The sequence below is a fragment of the Pezoporus wallicus genome, unplaced genomic scaffold, assembly GCF_028554395.1.
Source record: "Pezoporus wallicus isolate ANWC-B61680 ecotype Strahan unplaced genomic scaffold, APGP_CSIRO_Pwel_v1 scaffold_3294, whole genome shotgun sequence".
NCBI lineage: Eukaryota > Metazoa > Chordata > Aves > Psittaciformes > Psittacidae > Pezoporus > Pezoporus wallicus.
In genome coordinates, this window is record NW_026635478.1 from 10,296,282 (window position 1) to 10,321,867 (window position 25,586).

The following is a 25,586-nucleotide window of genomic DNA, read 5'->3' on the forward strand; positions in this document are numbered from 1 at the left end:
GCCTCCTTAATTTCTATTTAACCTGAAAATCTGAGGTTATTTTTCATACTTTCTTGTTACCAGAGAAAATATGTTTTGACATGGATGCATTGATTGTCTTGATTTTTGGTGACACCTTCCTACCTTCAAAAAAGCAGGGGTTGTATGTGTACATTTATTTTTTCTTAACATGATTTAGACAAATCAGTGACTGTAAACTAACATTTTTCTTAGATGCTACCTAAATTTCTTTGATTTGTTGAAATGGATCTAGCCCCAAACCAAAAACATGTCCAAATGAATCCTTTGAGACCACTGTCTCAAAAGAAAAAATGAGGAATTGGTTTTGTCCTGTTATTACAGGCTTCAGTTTCTTCTTTCTCCCCAGCTTTGGTCAGGAGTCCTAACATATGCCTGTATTTATCAGCAGTCACTTATTTTCCCAGCACTTAATACAGGCTTTTCCCCCTCTTAGGGTTATTTCTCTATGTAGTTTGAGGAGTTTTTCCTCAAGCAGATGGCTTGCCTTTACATCTGCTGACAAAATTCTGAATAAATGCAGACCTGAAGTTGGGTGATTTCCTGTGTTTAAGATGTGAATTGGATACGATTCAAATGTAAAAATTACAAACATGCTTGAAGTGTTTGAATATTTAAGCTACAGCCTTATTGCTAATCTTTATTTTTCAGTCAGGTGGTTAGGGTAGATAAGAATGTGATATTTAATAGGCTGTGCAAATTCTGTTAACCAGGTTCTTACGTCTTGTTTAATGTTTACAAAGTCAACCCAAGTGACCTTGAAATGAGCAGAAACATTATTCTGGGAGCAGTATCAGGTTTTTTCCCTTCAGTTGTCTAGGTTGGTGATTCCATGTTGGTGTATTTGCACAAATGGAAGGGGGGGAGTTAATTAAATAATGAAATTTCATTATGTAGTGTGCATTTTTCTCCATATCCTCATGCTTTGTAGCTTGTACTTTGAGCAACTTTTTCTTTCTCGCTCTCTCTTTCTCGCTCTCTCTTTCTCGCTCTCTCTTTCTCGCTCTCTCTTTCTCGCTCTCTCTTTCTCGCTCTCTCTTTCTCGCTCTCTCTTTCTCGCTCTCTCTTTCTCGCTCTCTCTTTCTCGCTCTCTCTTTCTCGCTCTCTCTTTCTCGCTCTCTCTTTCTCGCTCTCTCTTTCTCGCTCTCTCTTTCTCGCTCTCTCTTTCTCGCTCTCTCTTTCTCGCTCTCTCTTTCTCGCTCTCTCTTTCTCGCTCTCTCTTTCTCGCTCTCTCTTTCTCGCTCTCTCTTTCTCGCTCTCTCTTTCTCGCTCTCTCTTTCTCGCTCTCTCTTTCTCTCTTTCTCGCTCTCTCTTTCTCGCTCTCTCTTTCTCGCTCTCTCTTTCTCGCTCTCTCTTTCTCGCTCTCTCTTTCTCGCTCTCTCTTTCTCGCTCTCTCTTTCTCGCAAGTTAATTCTACGTATGGGAGCTCCATGTCATTGCTGTGACCATCTTCCCACATTAAATACTACAGTATACATTTGCAACTGAAAAAGGTAGACTTGGATTAGACATTAGGAAGAAATTCTTCACTATGAGGGTGCTGAGGTGCTGGTACAGGCTGCCCAGAGAAGCTGTGGCTGCCCCATCCCTGGCAGTGTTCAAGGCCAGGCTGGACGGGGCATCTGATCTAATGGAAGGTGTCCCTGCCCGTGGTAGGGGGGTTGGAACTGGATGATCTCTAAGGTCTCTTCCAGTGAAAACCCTTTTGTGATTCTATGAAATAGTTGCTATCTAGTTTGTCAGCAGTGAAGCCCAGCTGTAACAAAGGGCATATCCGGTATATATAGTGGTTATGCTTCTTTCACGCTGCATTCTTAAACAGAAATTATTATTATGCTTGACAGATGTTGCAGTACTCCTTTGCATGTCTTTGCGATTTTATTGACCCTGAAAGATTAAACCCATAAACGTAAGGCATTAGGTACTTAATAATAACATGGAAGAGGGAAATGTATTTGTGTTGAATATCTTGATTATCTAAAACATTACCATGCAATAATCAGAACAGTAGTGATGACTGCGATAATTACATTGCAGGACTGATAAAACAAGGTTTCACTTTTAAAATTAACACCTTTTTTACAGAACTTGTGGCCTCTCTGGTACTGTTTCAGTTAGGTTTTAAGTTTAATTAAAAAATACCTTATGCTAGTAGATTATCTTCTCCTAGGTAACAGTATTTGTGGTGGAGATTTATTTTCAGAGCTTTTAAGCAGGAATTGTTAAGTATTTATCTCTTTATAGGTTGGAAATTACAAGCGGACAGTAAAACGGATTGATGACGGTCACAGACTTTGCAATGATCTTATGAATTGTATTCATGAGCGGGCACGAATAGAGAAGGTCTATGCACAACAGCTTACGGAATGGGCAAAAAGGTGGAAACAACTTGTGGAAAAAGGTAGTGTATTAAGTGGTTTCTGTATATCTTTATTTTGGTAAGTACAGTGTAGAAATTGTGTGCTTTTTTAGCCTGTAATTGAGCCTTTGCAAAAGGCTTAATAATGTGACAAATGACGAAGCTTTTACTGATTTAAAACAAACAAAGCCCTGCTCCTCTGCTGGTTTGCTTGTTTCTTACTGAAGCAGATGAATCTTGCCTTCAGTGTTGAGGTATCCAGGTAGATTCAGTTCTGGAATCCATCTGGAGAACCAGCTCTTTCTACTAGGTAACTGCTGGTATAGAACACAGTTTGAAAGTGTATCTGAATAATGAGGGGGCAGTGGCTGTGAGGAAACACTGGTAATAAAAGACATTTTCACTGCTCTAATGGAGGCAAATATGATAGCGTTTTAATATAATCTGAAATAGTTCTGCTTATCCATGTTGAGAAGCTGAAATCAGCTCATTAAGGAGGTAATAAGTAGAATATTGAGACTCATGGTGCAGGGAGAAGGAGGCCAGGCTAAATGAATATTGTTCTGGTGTAAAAATTTGTAAGATTCTGAATTTGTCTGAAAAGCAATTGTTCCATTTTCTAGGTTTGCATCGATATTGCTGTTTACAAGTGAATATAAATCAATAGCTTCAGATAGTTTCTTGGGAATATAAGTTCCATGTGGGTGATGGTTACTGAGAATGACACTTTCTGTTGTGTTTAGGCCCACAGTATGGAACAGTAGAAAGGGCTTGGTGTGCTTTTATGTCAGAAGCTGAAAAAGTGAGTGAACTACATCTAGAAGTAAAAGGTTCACTGATGAATGAAGACTTTGAAAAAATCAAGAACTGGCAGAAGGAAGCCTTTCATAAGCAAATGATGGGAGGATTTAAGGAAACCAAAGAAGCAGAAGATGGATTTAGGAAAGCTCAGAAACCTTGGGCAAAAAAGCTGAAAGAGGTACAGCAGTAGATTATGTATTAGATATCCTATGTTATAGTATATTCGTGTCTCAGATCTCTACAAGGGAGTAAACTCCCTATTCTCTCTGCTGGACCCTCCTTTCTTAAACAGATCTCTTGCTTTCTGTCCTCTTCTGAAAATAAGTATTTTTCTGTTGGTCTTTCCTAATCTTGGTGACTTCAGTGAAAATCTGGGAAAAGTGGAATATAAGTTATCATTTTAACAGTATCTGATTTCGTGCATTTCAAAGTTAAAAATTGCTCGAAGAGATGAACAGGAGGAAAGTGTTTGTGTTTGGTTTTTATTTTATTTTTTTTTTCAGTGTCATAATATTCTTAAATAACAGGTTTATAGAAGAAGGGAAGCAGGAGAACATGGGTATCAGGAAGAACGTTCTGGTGGGGGCTCTCTGTAAACCTTTTCTTGAGAATGTTCCACACTTCTCTAATATGCATGAATGACAATTTTTCTATGGTGAGAGAATGCTAATTCATAAGTATTGCAGTGCTTTCCTTATGTTGATTCTTGTGTACTGTTTGTTCCTTGGCCTAAATTAAAAACAAAAATATCCAAAGAAAGAGAACATCCTTAAACAAAACCTGACACTTGGGCATTGCAACATGATTATAAGGCTGAAAGATTCAGTTGATGGTTGTTGTATAAACTGTCCCAGATGCAAATAATCAAATTGACTTTGTAGGTGGAAGCAGCAAAGAAAGCGTACCATGCGGCCTGCAAAGAGGAGAAACTGGCTATATCCAGGGAAACAAACAGCAAAGCTGATCCAGCACTAAATCCTGAACAACTTAAGAAATTACAAGACAAAGTGGAGAGAAGCAAACAAGATGTACTAAAGGTATACTGTATGCTAACATACCATTTGTATGCAGTCATTTTAACCTATAGTTTTATTTAAGCCTTTTTTTTTTTCCTTCCTGAATTTGCCATGGACTACGGTGTAGCTCACTTTCAGTTACAGTTCTTTACTAAAATATAGTATTCTCTCCAAAGCATATGTTACTGCCAAGTTCTTCTGTGAAGAATTAATAATGTATTGCCTCTATTTCATGTTAATACTTTCAGCAAGGAACAAAGCAGAGCAAGACAGGGAACTTCTGAGACAGTGTTCTACTCATTTAGTAGTGAGGGTTATTTCACTTGAGATGCTGTGAGATAGGTGCTTAAAATTTACTGACAGCATCTGAGCTTGAAGCCATTCTTGACTGCAGAATGCATTATTTTTTAGGAACACGGATAACCATTTAAATAACTAACTACACTTTATGACATGATGTTCTATTGCATTCATTCTCCTCAGCAGGCTGGTACAGAGAGGCTTTTCTTGTGTGACTTTCTTCAAAGACATCTTTTCCTTCTGAGAATGCTGTCCTGTGATCCAAAGGACTGATGTTATGTCATGTGGAATCTTTTAGTGCCTGTCTGACTTATTTCTGTAAATTAGGTAGCATCTGAGGTTCTGTCCGTTAACTGAGCTTGCAGAGTTGCAATTTATGTTCACAGGGATGTATACAATGTTTGGGTTTTTTGTCACAACTCCCAGTGGACTATGTAAATATACTGAAGGAGAATAGATAACACTTGGGAGTTATTTGGAGAACTTTAAGTAAGCAACCTGTAACTTGAAAGACTGTCTGTTGACTTGCTGTGTGGATTCTTGTTTTTTATCTTTAATATTACAATAACATTTGTCATGGTTTCTCTTAAAAATCCGAGAAGAGGTTTAGAGCTTTATTGTAACAATTCTGCAGTTTCGGTAAATAACTTATTGTGACCTAGCATAGGGACAGTGGTAATGAAAAGCGAATGCATTTTGGGAACTTCTGGTCTAAATCTTGCCCATTACTACATTGATAAGTCTGTTATGTAGGATAGTAATAAAATATATTGCTAACAGTTTGTTTTTCCACCCCTAGACAAAAGAGAAGTATGAAAAATCACTGAAAGAATTAGATAATGCTACTCCTCAGTATATGGAAAACATGGAGCAGGTATTTGAACAGTGTCAGCAGTTTGAGGAAAAACGTTTACGTTTCTTTCGGGAAGTGTTACTGGAAGTGCAAAAACATCTTGATTTGTCTAATGTTGCAAGGTAAAACTGCAAAACTTCAAAATTAATGCTGAATAGTTTTCAGTGAAAAGTAAGCCATGCTTCAAGTAGAGTTTGGAACCTGTTTGTTTCTAATGTGTTACATCAATTTGCTTGAAGTGTAAGTGAAAGAGCTTAATTCTTTGTTTTGTCTAAGATCAGATTAGCATCTATCCCTAACATTTGCTAATTTTATTTAATGCAGTGTTAAATGAACCAAGATCTCATTCTTGTTGCATTTTTACAATCAAATGTGTGCCAAAATCAAAAGGATTCAGAGCTTAGGATCAGAAAATGCTGGATCAAAGATTGGGAAAGGAGGGTTTTGGAGTATTATGTATCTGGCATGTTTAGTGGAAAACAATCTAGAATTTGTTTGTGCGAGACAGCATGACCTTTGTAGTATAAACGCATTTATTGTTAAAATATTAGACCTCCGTCTGAAGGAATTATCTTAACTAGGAGATAAATGTTAAAGATGTGTTGGTTGGCCATTGCTGAACTCTTGTCCATCTTAAGTTCAAAGTCTGCTCCTTATGCTGTCATATGTATAAAGCATGTCTTGTATTTTGTTCTTCCAAAGCACAAAAGTGTAAAACAAATCTCCAAAACAAAAAAAGTGTAGAACAAAACTCCAGGAAAATAGCCTTGCTCTGTTTTCTACGGATGTAGACCTCCAGTTTATTGTTGATTTAATCGATGGCGACTGAGTCATTCCAAATGATTTATTCTCTCTCTAAAAATACGAGCCTTTCTGTTGTTTAAATACATTCAAAGAGCCATGAATGGGGTTGTGGGGGGTGTGGAACCAACCATACTGCATACGTATTAAAGCAGTCAAGCAATATATAGAATCTGAGAAATCTGGAAGTATATTTTAAGAGAGTTTGACTCCTTGACATGTAGCACTAACGAATTCAAATTCTAAATTCGGTGCGACTTGGTTCTGTCCATCTAAAAGGATTTTCTCTGATTTCTCTAGCTTGAATGCAGACTAGCAGTTCTCTGTCTCTTATTTTAAGCCTTGTGGCTGTTGTGTTAAAACCTCTTTATACTCTAAACTCTGTGTTGCACCATACTGTTTTTTTTTTTTATATAATACAGTTGTACAGAAATGCAGTTGTATTTGTAGTCACTGTCTGTAGAACAAATGTGTCATGTGCATGGTTCAGGATCAGAGGATCAAAGTTTCATCTGCAACATGACTTCTGTAAAATACTTTTTACTTATGAGAACTCAACTTTAATGAAAAACAATTAGCCTAAGAGATAAGTAAAAGTAGTAAGGTGCTTTTTTATATTATTTGACATTTGTCTAAATAGTACAGTTAGTAAAATCAGAGAGGAGCTAAAATAGTAAAAGCAGTTAGCAGATATTATACCTGCAGAGGAAAATTGTTTAACTCATTTAATTTCAAGTTTGAGATTTTTATTTTTATGGATTCATTGGATTAAAAAGGAGTTTTCACAGAGTGCTGTGGGCTTAGCACAAAAACAGTTTCTCCTGTCTTGTAGACAATCTTTTAAATTCATAAAATTTCAAGATTGGCATTCAATAATTCAAATTCATTCTTATGTATATCCTACGTTTAATGACAGCCAATGAAGTTACTTTATACAACAATCATAATTCTAAAGAATTGTCCACAGAATTCTAAAATCTGGCAAATAAGGATTTTATGGTTTTGTGAACTTTCAGCAAGCTTACTGGTTGGACTACTCCTTTTTTGCAGGTCATTGATAGGTCTGTTAGTTTTAAAAAGTCTGTCTTGCTATAAGCTATTTGAATACTATTGTGAACTTTGAAATACAAACTTACTTTGTTTTTTAAACCTGACTAGGGGATTTGCCATGTTTCTAAACGTCATTCTAAATTTGAAGACAAATTTGTTTTGCAGTTACAAAAACATCTACCGTGAACTGGAACAGAATATCAAAACAGCAGATGCTGTTGAAGACTTGCGGTGGTTTAGAGCTAATCAAGGTCCAGGGATGTCAATGAACTGGCCTCAGTTTGAGGTAAGGTCCCAGTATTTACAACCCAAACTTGTTTTGTCTATTTTTTTTCTCTTTGCCTCTGTCATAGTCTTTCTGGTGTAACAATTACATTCAGGCTTCTGGCCGTGAATTTTGTTGCTTTTACAAGTCATAGTAGTTTTCATTTCTTGATTTCCATTGGGCTCTCCTTATCTCCCAGCTTTTTGAGGTTAATTATATCAGACACCTACTTAAAGGTAACGGGGTAAAACAGAAAATTCCTATAGTGAGGTTTGGTTTTTTGTTGGGGTTGTTTTTTTTAACCTAAAAAATTACTGAAGTAATGAGTATGCCGTGGTTTATTTGATACACGCCTGACAGCTGTATGTGTTATTCTTCTCCCCTTCGGTGTCAGTCTTCAGTTTGAATCTGCTTGCTGTTAGCAGATAATTACAGTGTAGGCAGGAAAGACTTAAGTGAAAAAGTTTGAAATAAATACTTCAGTCCTGAAAATTGGTATTTATAAATCTTAACTATTTTTTTCGATGTTGTTATGTTAGAACAGCCTTAGCCAATTGGTAATTTTATTGCTGAATGCCCTCTTCAAAAGAAAGGAGGTTTAAGTGGTATTCTGCTAACTACTACAGGAAAGAAGTACCAAAATGTATCAGTGCAGAACTTGCTACCAGAATATCACATAGCTGTAATAGAGATGAGTTTGTCTGACCAGAATCATGGGTTTAGTTGCAATAATTTCTAGTTTTAAATTAATGGAGTGGAAGCATCAATTCTGGAGTGTTCACTGTTCCCTTATTAACCATAATGGAAAATAGCAGTTGCTTTTTAAAATACTGACCAACTTCAGTTTAGAAGGCTTGAGAAATAAAACTTACAATATTACTGCAGAGTTGCTTTGCCCGAAATGCTGAACTACAGTTACTTCCGTGTGGGGAAACTACCATCCTTTTTCGTAAACATTATAATTAAGAGATTAAATACTGTTACTGTGTTTCTAATCAAGTTGTTTTTTCTCATTTACATGCTGCAAGGATGACGTAAGTAAAAAAACAAAACAGCATGATCAAATGAATATGAAATTGCATTATAAACTGCAAATATGCTTAGGTCAGTGGTCTTTAAAGTATGCTAACTCAGAAATCCAATATGTATTTATACAAAGTTAAAATAATGAGGTATGTCTGAAAAGTTAGCCAGAAATCACTGAAGACTGACTGTGCTTGATGTATAAACCAATAGTAACAGCAACTTGCAAAACCTTAGTGTCCCATTAAGTATTAAGAATACTTATCTGAAATGGTATCTTTTGTATAGCAAACTATCTCCTGACTGTGTGTTTTTTATTTTTAAGGCTTCTGAGATCAAACATGTTTAAGCATAGGATATTTGCTTGAATCCGGTTTGTTCTCTGTGGGTTCCTGCTTTATATAAGTAGGCAGCTTAATTTGATTTGATAGGTAGAAGTTGTGTTTAGGCTTCATCATGCCTGTCTGTCTGCCTTCTGAAACATCTGAATGGCTCAGAACGTCAAGGAGGAGATACTTTACAAATGCATCATGAGTCTTGTCAACAGTTGTGTTGATTTGAGCCTTAATTCTTACGGATGGCTTTTAAGGACAGTAAGTTTCACTAAATGTAAAGTACCTTAAGGGCTCAAATCTTAGGGACAGGAGAAGTGATACACAAGTTTAAAATTAGCTTCTTCATAGGTCACTCTTGGAGCCCTTCTTGAGAAGTAAGCCCCATTTTAAATTAGGTTATAATACCTTCTTAAATTAAATGTAAGGTTTACCTTTTAAAGCCAGATGTCTTGGCTTTCTTTAAAACAGTGAGCGCTCTCAGTACAACTTTTAAGAGCTGCACTGGCCAACTCCTTTTATTTCCCCAATTGTCTGCCAGATGTCTGGTATTCTCAGTCTTTTCAAGGTGTTCAGAATACTAAGCAGGGTAGTACAGGTAACCTTGGGATTTTGTGAGTAGCACAGATACTGCTTTGCATTTCTAGGGTAGGAACTAGATGAGAACTATAACTGAAACACTTAAAGTAACTTATTTTTTTCATATTGTGCTGTTGTATGTATAAATCTGTGTTCTGTAACTCAGTCTGAAAACTAAATGTGATCGTTCAATTAAATTTCTCAATCATGCTTTACATTTATTGACAGGAGTGGTCAGCAGATCTGAATCGCACTCTCAGTAGAAGAGAAAAAAAGAAGGCTTCTGATGGGGTGACTCTAACTGGTATTAATCAGACAGGAGATCAAGTTTCGCAGCCTAACAAACATAGCAGGTATTTAATTTTTTCATGCCTAAAAAGACTAATTGGAAAGGATTGTTATCTTCAAGTACACTAAGCTCTATAGGATCAAAAAGTCACTGTCCAACCAGATGTTAGTTGTGATGTGATTCTGCAGCTTATAAAGTATTTTTTGAATTATTCTCCATTTCATATTTCTCTTTAATTAATTAAAGAGACCAAAGTGTAATTAAAAGAGATCAAACTTAATGAGAAACTGAACTTTCTGTAGCTGATCTGGTAGTTAAGTCTGTTGCTCTCTTCCCATCTCTAGAAATGACAATTAAACTTTGGAATCTTAGAATCATAGAATCCATGGCGTTAGAAAAGACCTTTAAGATATTGGATTGCAAAACAGTTGCTTCAGTATTTGGGATGTGATTAATATAAAATTGTTAATATCAATTGCTGTAGAAAGAAATGAAAATGGCTAGAAAAATCACACTGCCTTTTATTGCAGGCAGTAGGAAAAAGAAATTATGGTCCACGAAGGATATTGTAATTCTGGAGGAATGTATCATGCGTGAGATTTTGTGAACTTTCTTGAGTCTTAAGCTGTCCTTGATAGATATTTGGGTTTCTGTTTGGTTATGGTTTTGGTTTTTGCCTGGAGAAGGGGTCTGCTAAGAAACTGCATAGTGGGACGCCAGTGTCAGTGTTCTACTCTAAAACAGATAGGGTCACCATAATGCTCTTTCTTTTCCAAATTAGCAGTCTTAGTGTCCAGAGTAACACAGTGCAGTCAGTACAATCAAGTTACAATCCCTTTGAAGATGAAGAAGATACTGGGAGTACTGTCAGTGAAAAGGAGGACAGTAAGATCAAAAAGTTGGTGAAATGTTGTTTTTTTTAATTGTTTTCACACTTGCACTTTCTCTATCCAGGGTTTTCTGTTTTTGGTTTCTGTAACACTATGCCGGTCAGTGCATGAAGTCCTTTTAAGCGGTTATGTAAGCAACACTGTAACCTAACTTGTCTTTCCTAACAGATGCCATATCTGTTGCCTTGATCTATGGTTTGAAACTACTGGGGTTATTGGCAGTTGCTAACAGAACTGCTGCTGCTTTTTTTCCTTCCTTTACCAGTCCTGTAAACTGTTAAAACCAACAGGTTTTTTGTACTGCAACTGCTTCTGGAGCTTTACTGCTCTGTGTGTTCTTGCTGAATAAGTCTGCTTTTATGATTGCTTTCTTTTTGTTTAGGACCTTCTCAAACAGCTGCCTGTTACTTCAGTGCACATACTGGGGGTGTCATACCACTCTCTTAAATGGCATGTGCATGCTCAACACTGAACTTTTGTTTAAATGATCAAGTTGTTGCAGTGTAATGAAGTTTCTCTATTGGTGGATTGCAACATGCAAAAAGTGTTGAAGGCTACTGCAGAGGTGCATAGAGATGTGGGAGGAAGGTTCTGCAAAGCAATGTCTTATCCTAAACCAGATAATAGATTATACATGTCATCTAGTATCTGCATACCTTTAACCTTCTAGAGTAAATAATCCTGTTGATTATATAGGCTTATTGGTAGAGGAGTTTTTGGAGTTCATGGGGAGGTTGTCTTTGATACCTTTTTTAATTTTGCCTTTTTCTAACTTTGTAAATGTATTGCAAGAATGCTGCTGCTTTTCTGCCTTAGAGTGGAGGATAAGCTTAACTAGGGGAACTCATATCTTGGTGGTATTTCTAGTCTCCTATTTTAAGAGCAGAAAAGAGTAATTGAAAATCTGTTTTCAGTGTTAGCAGCTATGAGAAAAACCAAGGCTACCCTACAGATTGGTCTGATGAGGAGTCCAACAATCCCTTCTCTTCCACTGATGCAAATGGAGACACTAATCCATTTGATGAAGATACCTCTCCTGCAATGGAAGTGAGAGTACGTGCACTCTATGACTATGAGGGCCAAGAGCAAGATGAGCTCAGCTTCAAAGCTGGTGAGTTTACAGCATTTACTTAAATCACCCCCACCCCCCCCTTTCTCCTTTTGATAAATATTCTTTTCTCTTCAGCTTTTATTTTCTGAAGTTGTACCTGTCCTCTGAATGTACAACTTGCAATATCCTACCTAAGCCCCCCCACTCCCAATAGTGCTGCTTAGTATCCCCCATTCAGAAGCACTGATTTCTGATCTGTTTGGAATGTGTTTGGATGCATGTTTGAGATTTTCTTACAGTTTTACATTAAACAAAATGAGTTGCAGAACTAATAGAGTCCTGTCTTCTTTTCTTTCTTGGTGACAGGAACAGCTGCTGCTTTTAGCTGTCTAGAAATGTTAACCCAACTTTATAAAGTTGTTGTTTTTAAAGGAAAAGACACAGCAGTTAATTTTAAAACAATATCTGATCAACTGATTTTTTTTTTTCTGTTTAAACTGGAAGCATCCCTTTTTTGGCCTCCAGCTTCCTACAGTGCTAACTTTTTAAGGTTCAATATTTAACTATAGACAGATAACTTTTTCCTTTCTTTCCATTCCCCCTCAGTAAATGTAAGCTCAGTAACACTCTTTACCTGTTTTCATCTTATATTAGGCTACACTTACTATACATCTTCCTTCTTAGGATGTTACATTTCCCTTGAGCCATATACCCTATTCCTTTTTTACCTCACTGCTATAGAACAGAATAGATCCAACTGACAGGAGACACACATGCCACAGTATTTGACACATACGAAGTTGGCACAAGGGCATGATGGCTGCATGCCTTGGATGCTTGGATGCCCTCCAGTTCGCTTGGGCTAGCGCTGCCAGCCGCTGTGTCCAGGCAGCTTACTCAGCCCCCAGAGTGGGAAACTTCGTTTTTTATGATCCGGCCAGCCCGTAGGCAGCACCCTCTAGTGATGAAAGGTGAAATCTATGCCCTGATCATGCCTTCAAGCTCTAATTTCAGTCAATTGTTCTTCTGTCGTGCTCAAAACTGCACATTAAAACTTTACCGACCAGGAATTCCAGAACAAAATTGCATGTGAGTAGTTTATCAAAAGCAAACAGAACTTCAGGTTTTGCAGATGAGACAGTTAATCTCGTTGATCTTGTCCCTTTTCCTGTTTGCTTGCCATTTACTTTCTTCTGTAATGACTGATTTAGTCGTGGAGGAAAAAAAGGATTCAAGTGTTGAAAGAGTTTAGGATAACTTCTAGTTCTACTTCCGTTTCAGATGGAGTTTGCAAGAAGTATGCTACTTCTGCACCATCTACTATGAGTCTTAGATGGATATTACAGCTGAAAGTTGATAGCCAGTGATGTACCTGAGCAGTGAACTGCCAGACTTCCAATCTGCTTATGGAGCAAGCTGGTGCTCAGAACAGTGTTTTTCCAGGGCATATTATAAATGTAGTTTGCGTGGTTTAAACTAAAAAGCCCCACAACTCAGATGTTGGTGCTCCTGCCTTCCACTCGCCTCCCTCCTTTCTCAGTAGTGAAACCTCTAGACATTTGACTTTTCTTCTTTGTAGATAATTGTAGGCTTCCGGAGAGGAGCAGTGGATTGGTTTGTCTATTAACTGTGCTGAATTGTGCCCTGACAGAAGGACAGTAGTAAGCAAACATCTGGAGCTTTCTTTGGAATGCACAGCGGCTAAGATTATTTTTCATTCTGTAGACTTTAATGCTGCTTTTTCTTAGCAGGGGATGGAAGTATGCTAATCCTTTTGAAATATGTGTATTGTGCCTGTAAAGCAAGAGGGTGGCATTCCAAGGGTTTACAGTAACAAGCCTTTCAGTAGCAAAACTATGCAATGTTTATACACAGAGATGTAAAGGTTAAATACAAAGTTAGATATCTGGTGCTTTAGTACCAGCTGTGTGACTTTGCATCAAACTGTTTGAACCAAGTGGCTCTCTGAGTGAGGTCTGTAAAAATGAAGTACAGGGAGTATGAACTGTGGGATGTACATATGCTTAATTTAAAATAGCTTAATTCCTTTGAAGGAAGAGCGTTAAAGTACAGTGTAACACCAAATTACATGATTGTATCAATCATAGGGAAGGGATGACATGATAGGCTAAGAATCTACTTACAGGAGCTGAATTACAGAATGGCTGCAGTCAAACTTAGTTTTGAGGCAGAGGTATTAGTGTGACTAGGTTTACACTGAACTTAAAAAGTCTAAGGAAAAAAACCTCACCAGGTCGTGCAGGAGACAATTTAAAATGTATTCACGCCTGTGTTCCTATGTAGACTTCTGTAGACTCCTAAGCAGCTGTCAACAGAGGATTAATGCATTTTAGGGATTGGTTTAAATGTACATGGATATCCTCAGATAGGATTTCCTTGGGTATTCAAAGAATCTGCCTGCAAAGCTTTTGTGATCACTTCTGGGTGCATGCTGTAGAAATATATTCTGCATAGTGTCCATTGAATGTACTTTAATACATGAAATTCCTTGTTATTAATGGAATACTTCATACATCTTTTGGCGGTTTGTTCTGCCTTTTTTTTTTCTTTCTTTCCTTTTCTTGGCAAATGACTATGGGAGGCTTACAAAGAGGAAGAATAACTTTGTTTATTCCTATCTTATGAGAGCTTTTATAATCACGTAACAGGATGGGATGCAACCATCTACTAGATGTATATCTCACCCTACTGTCTCTCTGCCTTTGAGAATAAATAGCTGCAGTAAATGTAGTCCATGCAGTGTTGTCAAAATGTGTTATTGTATATTTATTTATACAATAAATAAATGTCTTTATTGCAGTTGTTAGACCGTTTTCTGTAACTGTTATACAGATGATGCTTAAAAGTGGCAATAATTTCATGGACCTCCAAGATCAGTGAGCTTCCAAGCCCTAGCTGCTACTACATGTGCAACTGCATTGCGGCTTACTGTTAATGCAGTGTGGCTTTTTGATAGTCACTGGTTTTGCTCTGGATTAACATGCACCTCATAGAAGTAGAGAGAATGCTTGGAACTGTACACTCTCTCATTCTGCCGCACTAGAAATAGTGGTAAAATGTCTCCATAAGCTAAGTACAGCCTGCAGTGCCAAACACTTTCCTAATGTTCTTCTGTTAGCTCTCTGGTGAGCTTAGAAACTGGAGGAGATGAGGCTTTAACTTTTTTATCTAACAGAGGAGCTATGGGAGATTGACACCTTGCAAGGATTTAATGTGAAGCTTGTCCATTTCTACCAAAGAATTTGTAGTCCCTAGGCTAATTCATGTTCTCCTAAATGATACCAAGACTGTATATTTATAGCCGTTTGGGATTGCATTGTGGTTAGTAATATCTTCAGCATGTATTTCCTATTGCTAACTAAGATGAAACACGAATCAGTTTATCTAGGGGAAAAAATTGACACAAATAAGTTGTACATAAAGAAATAATTATTACTAAGTGTGGCCTCTTTTGCCTGGCTGAAGTGGACATTCATTCGCTCATATACAGCATCTTCGTGTCTGCAGTGGACATGCAGATAACTGTCATATTACCTACCTGTTATTACTGAAAAGGTTACAGTTTATTAACAATGCTCCTTCTTTTTTCAGGGGATGAGTTAACTAAAATGGAGAATGAAGATGAGCAGGGTTGGTGCAAAGGACGCCTGGACAATGGACAAGTTGGCTTATACCCAGCAAACTATGTGGAACCAATCCAGTGACAAAGGACAACGCTAATACAGAAGTGTTACAGAAGCTCATAGGCTTGTATAGTATATATTTAAAGTAAGAGGAAGCTGAATGATGTATAGAGTGTATATATTTTAATGGAAAGGCGAGAGCTTGATGTCGAAATCATGATGATTTAAAGACAAAAGCTTGAACTAATAATTTGATACTGGTTTCACAGCTTGTGCACAATGCAAAGGAGAGGGGTTAGGTTGAAAAAATACTATGATAGGAAAAATATTTTTAAGCTTTTTCTCCCCATGTGGTCTGTTATTGTGAATCCTAAACATTTTTGCATTTCTATGCTTGTGCCTCATCCTGCCCTAGGTATGTGGCTTACGCTCACTTTTGTTTAATCAGTTATTTTAAGTGACCTTCAGTAACTCGCAACTTGAATTTTAAAGATTATTATAATTAATTTTCTATTTGTTCTTAGCGATGTCTGAAAGATGCAGTATTTTTTTATTTAAATGCTGTGTAGTTAAGCACCTTTTTTGTATGCTTGGATTTATCAATCAATACTTAAATTATGACATAGATTTAGTCACCAATTGACTGAATGAAAACTCCTTCCATGTTATAGTAATCTTCCTATGTTGTCAGCATGGCTTGAAGTTGTAAAACAAATACTGTAATAAATATCTGTTACAGAAGGCTATTTGTAGCAGAGCTATCTGCAGGTGTCATGGGTTGGGATTCTATTATGAATGTTGTTTACGTGATTTGACATTTAAACTAAGAGTTTTCCATCTAGAACTTAAATGGCACTCAAAAGAAAGATAAATTATATGTAAGCCCCAGAATAGTAGCTATTTCCTGCACATGTTTGCAGGGAATAAAGATGATCTCCTTTAAACTGCTAATGATTTTTGGGTGATTTGAAATGTTAAATCTGTGAAGGCTAATTTTTTTGAACAGAGAAGACTGTAAAATATATGAAATGCTTTTTATTAAGAGCCTATCTATGTTGTGTATATGTACATATAATTTGATATTCCAAAATATAAAGAGCATGGCTATTAGTTATCAAGCCTTTTTTTGTCAATAAGATTTAGACTGTTTTAAGAGTTTAAATTATAGGTATATTTAAATCTGCTTTCCTGCCATATTCATTACTGTACCATAGACAAAGTATTCTGTGATTAGATTTTCAGAAGTACAGTAAATACACTAACATACTCAAAATCTGTATTTGTGGATAAATCTATGGGTCAAAATATAAACTAGCTTTAGTCCTTACATGGATTATTGTAGCAGAACACTGTAAAATCTACCTTTGTTTGCCATTACAGCTCGGCCATCTGTAATTGTGTCAAATAGTATGCATTTGTTACATTTAAAGTGGGTTGTAAAATTATAGCAGATTTGTGTTTAAAAAAAACCAAACCCAAACAAAAACCCAAGTATCAGGTAAGTAGATATGCTATGTTAGGAAGCTACACTGTTTTGAAGCTAACAAATCTGTTTTGAGGTAACTATAAAACACTGTTGGTAGTCTTGGATTTTATTGTTTGCTTTTGAGCTTATAGATATATTTAGTCGTCATTTTCAATGAACCAAAATGTGCAGGCTTAGAAAGTGGATGTATGTATATGTCTGTCAAGGAAAACTTACCAACATGATTGTTCATCCACAAGACGGTTACTAAAATTGTCAGGAATTACTGGTTTGGGTCTCTGTATTGTAAAATATTTTAGAAAACAATAAAATCTGTTATCTCTTAAATACACAGAATGCACCTTTTACTATTTCAGTGTACATGAAATGGTCTTATGAATCAAATGATCTCTGCGGTTTACTGCAGTTCAAGGTGACAAAATCTGCATTGTCTAAGCAGGCCATAAAGAGGAGTATTACATCAGTGGCATTGTGCTACTGTTAACAAAAAAGGGGAGGTGCAGTCAGTGCACTGGGCAAGGGGCTCTTGGCAAGACATTGCAGCATAACTCTTTATGGAAAAAGAGACTGCATCTTTTATGTGTATGCAGAATCTATCATGATGCTGCTTTCGGTGGTGTAATCAAATCTGGTAGAGCTTGGGTGAGCAGTTAAGCTATTTATAGCATCTGAATATTTTCCTTTTGTGAGCTGTCTTGTTGACTGGCAGTGATTGGTGTAGTAGTGTTTGTGATGGCTAGCTGAAAGTTGCATCTCGTCTTTCCCATCAATTCTGCATCTTTTAATCTAAACAAAATACCTTATGCTGGATGTCCAGTTTGGTCAACGCACCATAGAATCCAAGTGGGAGGGACCAAGGGAGGTCTCTAGTCTGGCTTCCTAATTAAAGCACAGTCAGCTCTGCATTCAGACAAGCTTGCTCAGGCCTTTGAGCTAGTCTGGAAAACTTCCAAAGTCTGATTTCATAACCTCTCTGTTCAAACTCTTACAATGCTTAATGATAATATTTTTCCCCTTTTAATTTGTGGTTAGGACCTGCCGTATTGCAGTTGATGACTATTGTATGTCATTCTGCTATGCTTGGATAGAGCTTGGCTCTGTGTTTTGGTAGCCTCCTTGTAGGTGCTGGAAGGCTGCTGTTGGGACCCCCAAACTAATCTCTTCTCCAGGTTGAACAAGCCCTGTTCCCTCAGCCTCTCCTCACAGAGCAAGTGCTCCATCCCCCTGATGTCCCTCCACTGCCCTTGCTCAAGTTTATCAGGCTCTTGTACTGAGCGCAGGGGTAGACAGGAGGGTGTCTGAAACTGGACAAAGTCTTCCATGATGCTGAGTAGCAGAAGCTAATGGCAAATTTATAAAACATTTTTAAAATAGTATTTTTACATTACTGCTGACAAAGTATAAGCAATAGGCCATTTAAAGTGTTTTGATACTCTTACTAAACTTCACTTAAAAGGGAACTTTGGGAAACAGACTTAAGTTTGGCCAAATGAAAACAACTAGTTTCATCCTCATTTTGAATGGACAGCTGAATTCAATTGAAAATTTTGCTTCAAGAACATGAATGTTATCTCATATGTAGTATATGGAGTTTGACTATACTCATCGTAGCCAAAATTAGAATGAGAATGCAGGGGACATCTGGAGGCTACCTAGTGCAGCGAGGTTGCACTCAAAGCACCTCAAAGCAGGTCCAATTACAGCAGGTTGTTCAGGGCTTGTCCAGCTGAGTCTTGAACATCTCCGAGGAAGAGGAGTCCACCATCTGTCTAAGAAACCTGTTTTAATGGTTCCTCACTTTCACTGTGAGGAATTTTTTTTCCTTACATGCATCGGAATTTCTGACATTTCCTCTTGCACTTTGTTTGTACACCTCAGAGTCTGGTACCATCTTCACACTTTTCCATTTAGGTAGCTTTAACCTGGTGGCTATACTCTTGCTTATACAAGCTGGTGTGCTGTGGGCCACCTCTGCTATAAGTACATGCTCCTGATTCATGTTGTTCACTCAGATACTCTGGTCTTTTTATGGAGAGCTGCTTTTTGTCCTATCAGCATCTGGCCTTTCCTGCTGAGTTGGAGTAGCTCTGCAGGTATAGGACACTGCATTTGCCTTTGAGGCTCATTTTTGCATTCTGCATTTGTTCGTGAGGCTCTTGTCATCCTGTTTCTCAAGAGTTGATCTCCCACTGAGCAGTGGCCCTCTATACACTATAATTTGGTATCATCTGCAGGCTGTCGAGAGTGTGTTTTGTCCACCATCCAGGTTAGAAAGGCAGTAAGTACATCCACGTTGCCACAGCCTCCTTGCAGGTAGTTGGTAGAGAGCGGTATGGTCTCCCCCGAGTCCCCTTTTCTCCCAGGACTCAGCATTAAGCCTTGTTGAACATCACACAAGCTTCAGCCCATCCATCCAGCCTGTCCAGATCCCTCTGCAGAGCCTTCCCTAGATCAACAGTCCTGCCCAACTTGGTGTCATCTGCACACTGAGGATGCACTCAATCCACTCATCCAGATCATTGATAAAGATACCAAACAGAACTGGTCTCAGTAATGAGCCCTGTGGAACACCACTTGTGACCAGCTGCCAACTGGAGTTAACTGCATTTGCCACAGTGATACCTGCAATGATCACTGAATGAATTAGGTGCTTTGTCTTTTTAGTGTAAAATTGGTACTTCTTGCCAGTAATTGATAGCATTGATGAATTTATCTAGTTAAGATGGAATATCAAGAGAATCTTTTCAGGAAAATAACAGGCTGTTTTTATTGGAGAAGGTGCACATAATACAAAGTAATATTAAAATTCCTTGTAAATCATTATTTCTGCGGCTGAAACCTTGACACAAAGATACTGAACACACTCCCCAGACTGCCCTCTTGCTTTGCTTGTAAACTACACATACCTACATACGTCTGAAAGTCTTACTGCACAACTGGCCACGTTTCAAAAGGTGTAACCTCTTCTCTAAGAATGACTATAGTAGGTCAGACTAGTGGGTGCTTTGGGAAGAGTGTAAGAACACATAGTGATATTTTAAACATATTATTTTCAGCTTTCAAAAAATCTGTGTCGTTGGTCCTATGAAAAAAATATAGTTCTTTCCTCATAATTTTGAAAGTTCAGTTCACTGAACACCACACTATTGTTCATACAGGTCTAAATGAGTACTGCAGAAAAGAGAACCTGTGATCAGTTCCACAAAGGGAACCAGTAATGTTCATTCTTAATAGCAGCTACTTCTGACCCCATTAGAGAAGTTCAGACTGTATTGTTATTTGGCATTTGACTTTTGAAATTCCCTTGTTGCTTTATCTAGGCAATCAGTACTGTACCCGATCCTTTTGCAGCTATTTTCCACTTCTGTGATCATAAGTTATTTAATATCAACAAACTGCCAGCTTTCTACTCACTGGTTTTGTAGATAAATATTCAAATCTGCAAGTCCATGCATGAATCCCTCTGGGGGACACACTGGTAATCTCTCACTTTTTATTACTGTAGTCAGTAACTGATTTATGAAACGACCATTTCGGTTATTTCACAGCAGTTTACTTCAGCTTTTATGAGGGACATCAGCAAGAACCTTTTGAAAATCCAACTCTCCAGTCACCTCAGCTAGATCACCTTTCTTCATGACCTGTGAAATCTCCAACCCTGTGCGGTAAACAGCCGTATCAGTTGCGAAGTACTATGATGATAGATATTTCTAGAATCCCTGTGCAGAAAACACTGAAATCTGATTGCCCTGCTGTCAATTAAATGCTGCGTGCAGCAAATACAGGTGGGTTTTGCAATGGGATGCTTCTTCTAGCTGTAGCTTGGCAAGTTCCTCGCGTTGCTAATAGATGTGGCTTACCTAAGCACAGTAAGGATTGAGTGTGCAGCAGGACTGTCTGTAAATTCCAGCATAGTAACTTTTTGGCTTTGTATTGAGCAATGTTGTTGAGATGTAGGCTGCTTTCAAGAATGGAAAGCTCCAAGAAACCTCACCTGTTAGAAGTGGTTATGCTTCTTGATGTTATCAGTACAAACAATGTGTTAGTACTAAGTAAAAATGTATTACTGCTGTGTTAAACTGCTTTCAACTAGGTTTTGATGTAACTACTAAATTTCATTTCCATATGGTGGGAGTAGACATTTGGGTGCTTGATCTTTCTGTTCTAGAGATTTTCAGCGTGGATTATTTGTCCTGGAATGATACATGTCTGGGACTGTGTTGGGTCTTTGAGGATATCATTTGCAGAGGGAGGTGTCATGGTTTAAACCCAGTCAGGCAACTTGTTCACTCACTCCCCCACCTTCTTTCCCTTCCCCTACTCCCGGAGGGACGGAGAGGAGAACTGAAAAGAATGCAACTCCCACAGGTTGAGATAAGAACAGTTTAGTACCTACCTAAGGTATAACACAAATCACTACTGCTACCACCAGTAATAACAATGATAAAGGAAATAAGGGAAGAGAATACGACATCTCACCACCAGCTGACCGATAACTCGCCCCTCCAGCCCAACCAAGCTCTGACCAGTACCTCCTCCAACCCTGCAGTCTCCCAGCCCTTCCAGGTAACTCTCAGTTACATCCTGGGCATGATGTGCTGTGGTATGGAATAGCTCTTTGGCTAGCTTGGGTCAGGTGTCCTGTCTCTGCTTCCTCCTGGCTTCCCCTCCTCCCTGGCAGAGCATGAGGCTCACAAAGCCCTTGGCCAAACCAAAACATCATTGTTATTGGCTCTGTTCCTGAGCCGAAAGTCAAAACACTGCCCTGCACCAGCTACCAAGGAGGAGAAAAATGACTGCTACTGCTGAACCCAGGACAGAGGCTGGCCTGAAACTTTGAGCTACAGCTGTCATGAGGTGACATATTTTCATTATGCACAATATCATTCTGAGCAGCGACAAATTGTTCAGTGTGACCAAGTTTTCCAAAGGGCATCAAGTACAATTTATACTTAAATACCTCTGGCCCTAAGGGAACCTTTGGCACTGGGAGGGTAATGAAGCTGTAGATTTCATGAATCACTGAGTGGTTTGGATCGGAAGGAACCTTAAGATCACCCAGTTTCAAGCCCCTACCATGGGCAAGGACACCTTCCACTAAACCAGGTTGCTCAAAGCTTCATCCAGCCTGGCCTTGAACACTGCCAGGGATGGGGCAGCCACAACTTCTCTGGGCAACCCATTCCAGTGCCTCACCACCCTAACAGGGAAGAACTTCTTCCCAATGTGTAATCTAAATCTACCCTCTGTCAATTTAAAGCCTTTCTCCCTTGTCCTATTACTATATGCTGTTGTAAAAAGTCCTCTCCACATTTCTTGTAGCCTCTTTAGGTACTGGAAGCTGCTCTAAGGTCTCCCTGGATCCTTCTCTGCTCCAGGCTGAACAAGCCCAACTTCCTCTGCTTGTCTCCATAGTAGAGGTGCTCCAGGCTTTGGAGCATCTTCATGGCCTTCTCTGGACTTGAAGAGGTCCATGTCTTTATGTTGGGGGCCCCAGAGCTGAATGCAGAACTGCAGGGGTGTCTCATCAGCACAGAGGGGGAGAATCACGTCCCTTGATCTGCTGGTCACGCTTCTTTTGATGTGGCTCAGCACATGGTTGGCTTTCCAGGCTGCAAGCAGGTCATGTTGAGCTTCTCATCAACCAGCACCCCCAAGTCCTCAGGGCTGCTCTCAGTCCACTCTCTGCCTAGCCTGTACTTGTGCTTGCCAGAATCTTCCCTCCGTATCAAATTGGAGCTCCCTTCTGGGTTGTTAGTAAGATCCCTTGGTTTTTGATTTACAGATTGGCAACACCCAATGTCATATTCTGGCATGCTGGCAGTGAGTCACTCTGCATTTGCACCTCATTAGAGGACTTGTAAAACACACAGCAGTTCCAGGGAATGTTGTACTTGCCAGGCACTTGTTTCTGAGGGTACACCTATAGCAGTCTACTGTGTATATCTTTGTCAGACCAGCTGTCATGGAAGGAATTTTTAACTGATTCTGTGTGCACTGGGAATACAAATATGTGTATTTTGGACATTCTTAGAAACCACTAGTAAGGTGTGATACTACTACACTGAGGCATAACTGGCAAAGCAAAGTTGTGGTCCACTTTGTCTCCACTGCTGCTATTCTCTTTCTATGCCTTCCCTCTTTCTGCAATCCACTCAAACCACAAACGTGCTAAAGAACAAGAAGCCCACTTCTATTTCCTGGAAACATTCCATCACCTTTCAGGGCTGATTATGATGGTTTCCATTATTTAGACTCAAGATTGCTTCTCCTCTGGGGATAGGCAAGATCACCATTAGTGGGGTAGAGTAGGATATGGAGGCTACTTTCAAAATTTCATGAAGAAATCAGCATTCTTTCTCAGTGACAAAGAAAATGTCAGCACACCATGGTGTGGATAATGGAGCCAGGGAAGGGAAGTATGTTCCTTGGACAGTTTTTTTGTCAAGATGAAAATCTGTTGAGGATTGAGGACATAAGCCGTGTTTGACCAGGTGACTCAGTCCTGCTCAAGGTGCTGGTCTTTGAGTAAGGACTTGCACAGCATGTAACAGCTGCTCACCAATGCAGAGTATACTCCAGCGCTCAGTCTACAAATACCCTTCCAAGTAAGTCTTATTGTTTGTTTGCAGGTTTTTTTTTTGTTATTATTATTATTTTGCTCAATGTGCAGAACAGCCAATAAATTACAAGTACTGCCTTTTCCCTGATGGAGGTGGATCAGCTTATCCCTTGCTTCTACTGTTACCTCAATTTGCTATAATACCTTTCTCCCACAGCCTACATGCTCCTCTAAGATTGCCTCTAACAGCACCTGCTTACCTCCCTCAGGTTTATAAGCATGTGCTAAATGCTTTTCTCCCATCTTGTCTAGAACTCATGTCTGAGCAATCAGCTGAACTTGCAGTCTGCAACAGGAATCTGTCTAGTATGCACATTCACATAGCTGAATTGCAAAATATGGCCTTAGGATAGAGGCGCTGCTTGAGACTAGGTAGGACCAGTGCAGTGTGGTTTTAAACACTATCAAGGCTGATACACTTCTTACTGCCTGAATGGAGGCCGTGTGCACAAGATGGCTCTGGGCAGCTAGCAACTTTTTGATATCCCAGCTCAGGGACAGACAGATACCACCTCCTGAAATCGGAGGCCAGCATAAGACAGAAGAACCAGCCTCCTTGTGATGTTACTTGCCTGTGCTTCCCAAAGACGCGCTTTGGGTCTCAGGTTGCTACAGTGGCAGGCGCTAGCTGCCTTTGCATGTCATTGCCTGGGGAGGCAGCAGCGCAGCTGGGAGAAGTATGGGACAATAAATAGCATACTTTTTTAGGATCATGCCAGACACATGAATCTTCAGGATGACCTTGTTTTTCTGATGTTAATTGTTCCAATTAACTGGCAAGATTGCACGTCTCCTTCTTGGCAACTCTTCCTCCTTGTGAGGCCAGTGGCTGCAGGCTGGGATGGCAATCCTCATGCAGTCAGATGGGATCTGGCAAGTGTTTCTGGAGGAGATCACGCTGTACGGAGCAACCTACAATTACACGGGCAACGTTTTCCTGAAATGTAAACTTCACTTGTAAGGGAGGTCTCGTAATAGGCGTTCTTGATCCCAAGTGATTGTGAAGGAGGGTGATTGCTGGATGGAATAGGCAACAATTTATGCTTCTACAGGTTCAGATGTTTCAACTCTGGTCTCCATGTTACTTGGATATATGCATTATAGATAGATTTTTGGACACCTATCCTATACTTCGATCAGGTTCCCAACCTGTGATAGCATCAGTCTAGAGTAAGGAGGTTGCTGGCCTGCTGTTGGCAAATGTCCATGCTCTGAAAATGAAAGTAAATTGTTCGGGTATTCAGCTGCCTGTCAGGATAACTAGTGACTGACCCCTGGTGATCAACAAGGTGCTGCAGGCGCAGGGCATGACTTTGAATTGAAGTGCTGAGGGCCCAGCATGGGGATAGCACACGGAATGCGCTTCAGCAGAAGGCTGTTCTCACCAACTGGCCAGAATCAAGGCGGTAATGGGTCTCATCACCCTGAACAACTTCTCCGCCGGCCAGAAAGAACTGGGGATTGTTAGCTTCTGTGGGAGATGGTGAACCTCTTGTACCTTAGGCCCTGAGGATGAGGCAGGTTTGAGGCTGAAGGGCTGAAGCTAGATTTTCATGCAAAGCTTTGAACTTCATAGAATCATAGAATACCAGGTTGGAAGGAACCTCAAGGACTGTCTGGTCCAACCTTTTTAGGCAAAGCATCACCTAGACTAGATGTTGCAGCACCCTGTCCAGCCAAATCTTAAAAGTGTCCAACGTTGGGAATCCACCATTCACTGGAGAGATTATTCCAATATCTTACTGTCCTTCTGAAAAATTTTCCTCTTGTGTCCAGTTGGAATCTCCCTAGGAGTAACTTGTGCCCATCACCTTTCGTCTTCTATGCAACTCCTTGTAAATAGGGTGACTCTGTCTTCTTTGTAGCCACCTTGACTGTTTAGACAGATAGATAGATACCTCAAACAATGGCCCTGTTTTTAACAGAATGCTAGAGCAGACAATCTCCAGGGGTCCCTTCCAACCTCGACTTTCTAAACTGAATGACAGGATTACAGAAATAGGGTCTAAATTTTTTTTTCCATATATGGATAACTGAAGTCTTAAGTGTCTATGAAGAGTAAGGGAGAAGGGAATACAGCCTTGTGAGATTTGATGATCTCTCAGGAAGAGTGTTGTGATGCCAAGCTTCGAAGATCTTGTTATGGATCATCTTACTGCTGCTGAGCTGAGTTCTGTACAGCCACAAAGCTGTCTTTGTGCTGTTTT

At 39.2% G+C, this 25,586-nt stretch overlaps 1 protein-coding gene across 5 annotated transcripts in view; it reads left to right on the forward strand.

Annotated features, from left to right (window-relative positions):
* PACSIN2 (protein kinase C and casein kinase substrate in neurons 2) overlaps positions 1 to 17,084 on the forward strand; it is a 56,690-nt gene extending 39,606 nt beyond the window's left edge. For 3 of the 5 annotated variants that reach the window (XM_057427476.1, XM_057427508.1, XM_057427491.1), the window contains 9 exons: positions 2,263 to 2,419; positions 3,121 to 3,356; positions 4,060 to 4,215; positions 5,294 to 5,469; positions 7,364 to 7,484; positions 9,626 to 9,750; positions 10,468 to 10,584; positions 11,491 to 11,687; positions 15,240 to 17,084. In XM_057427476.1, coding sequence (XP_057283459.1) covers positions 2,263 to 2,419; positions 3,121 to 3,356; positions 4,060 to 4,215; positions 5,294 to 5,469; positions 7,364 to 7,484; positions 9,626 to 9,750; positions 10,468 to 10,584; positions 11,491 to 11,687; positions 15,240 to 15,352 — 1,398 coding nt within the window. In that variant the 3' untranslated portion in view covers positions 15,353 to 17,084. The remainder of the gene's footprint in view (positions 1 to 2,262; positions 2,420 to 3,120; positions 3,357 to 4,059; positions 4,216 to 5,293; positions 5,470 to 7,363; positions 7,485 to 9,625; positions 9,751 to 10,467; positions 10,585 to 11,490; positions 11,688 to 15,239) is intronic. The other 2 variants (XM_057427483.1, XM_057427500.1) reach the window with 2 other exon arrangements.
* The last annotated feature ends 8,502 nt before the right edge of the window (positions 17,085 to 25,586 follow it).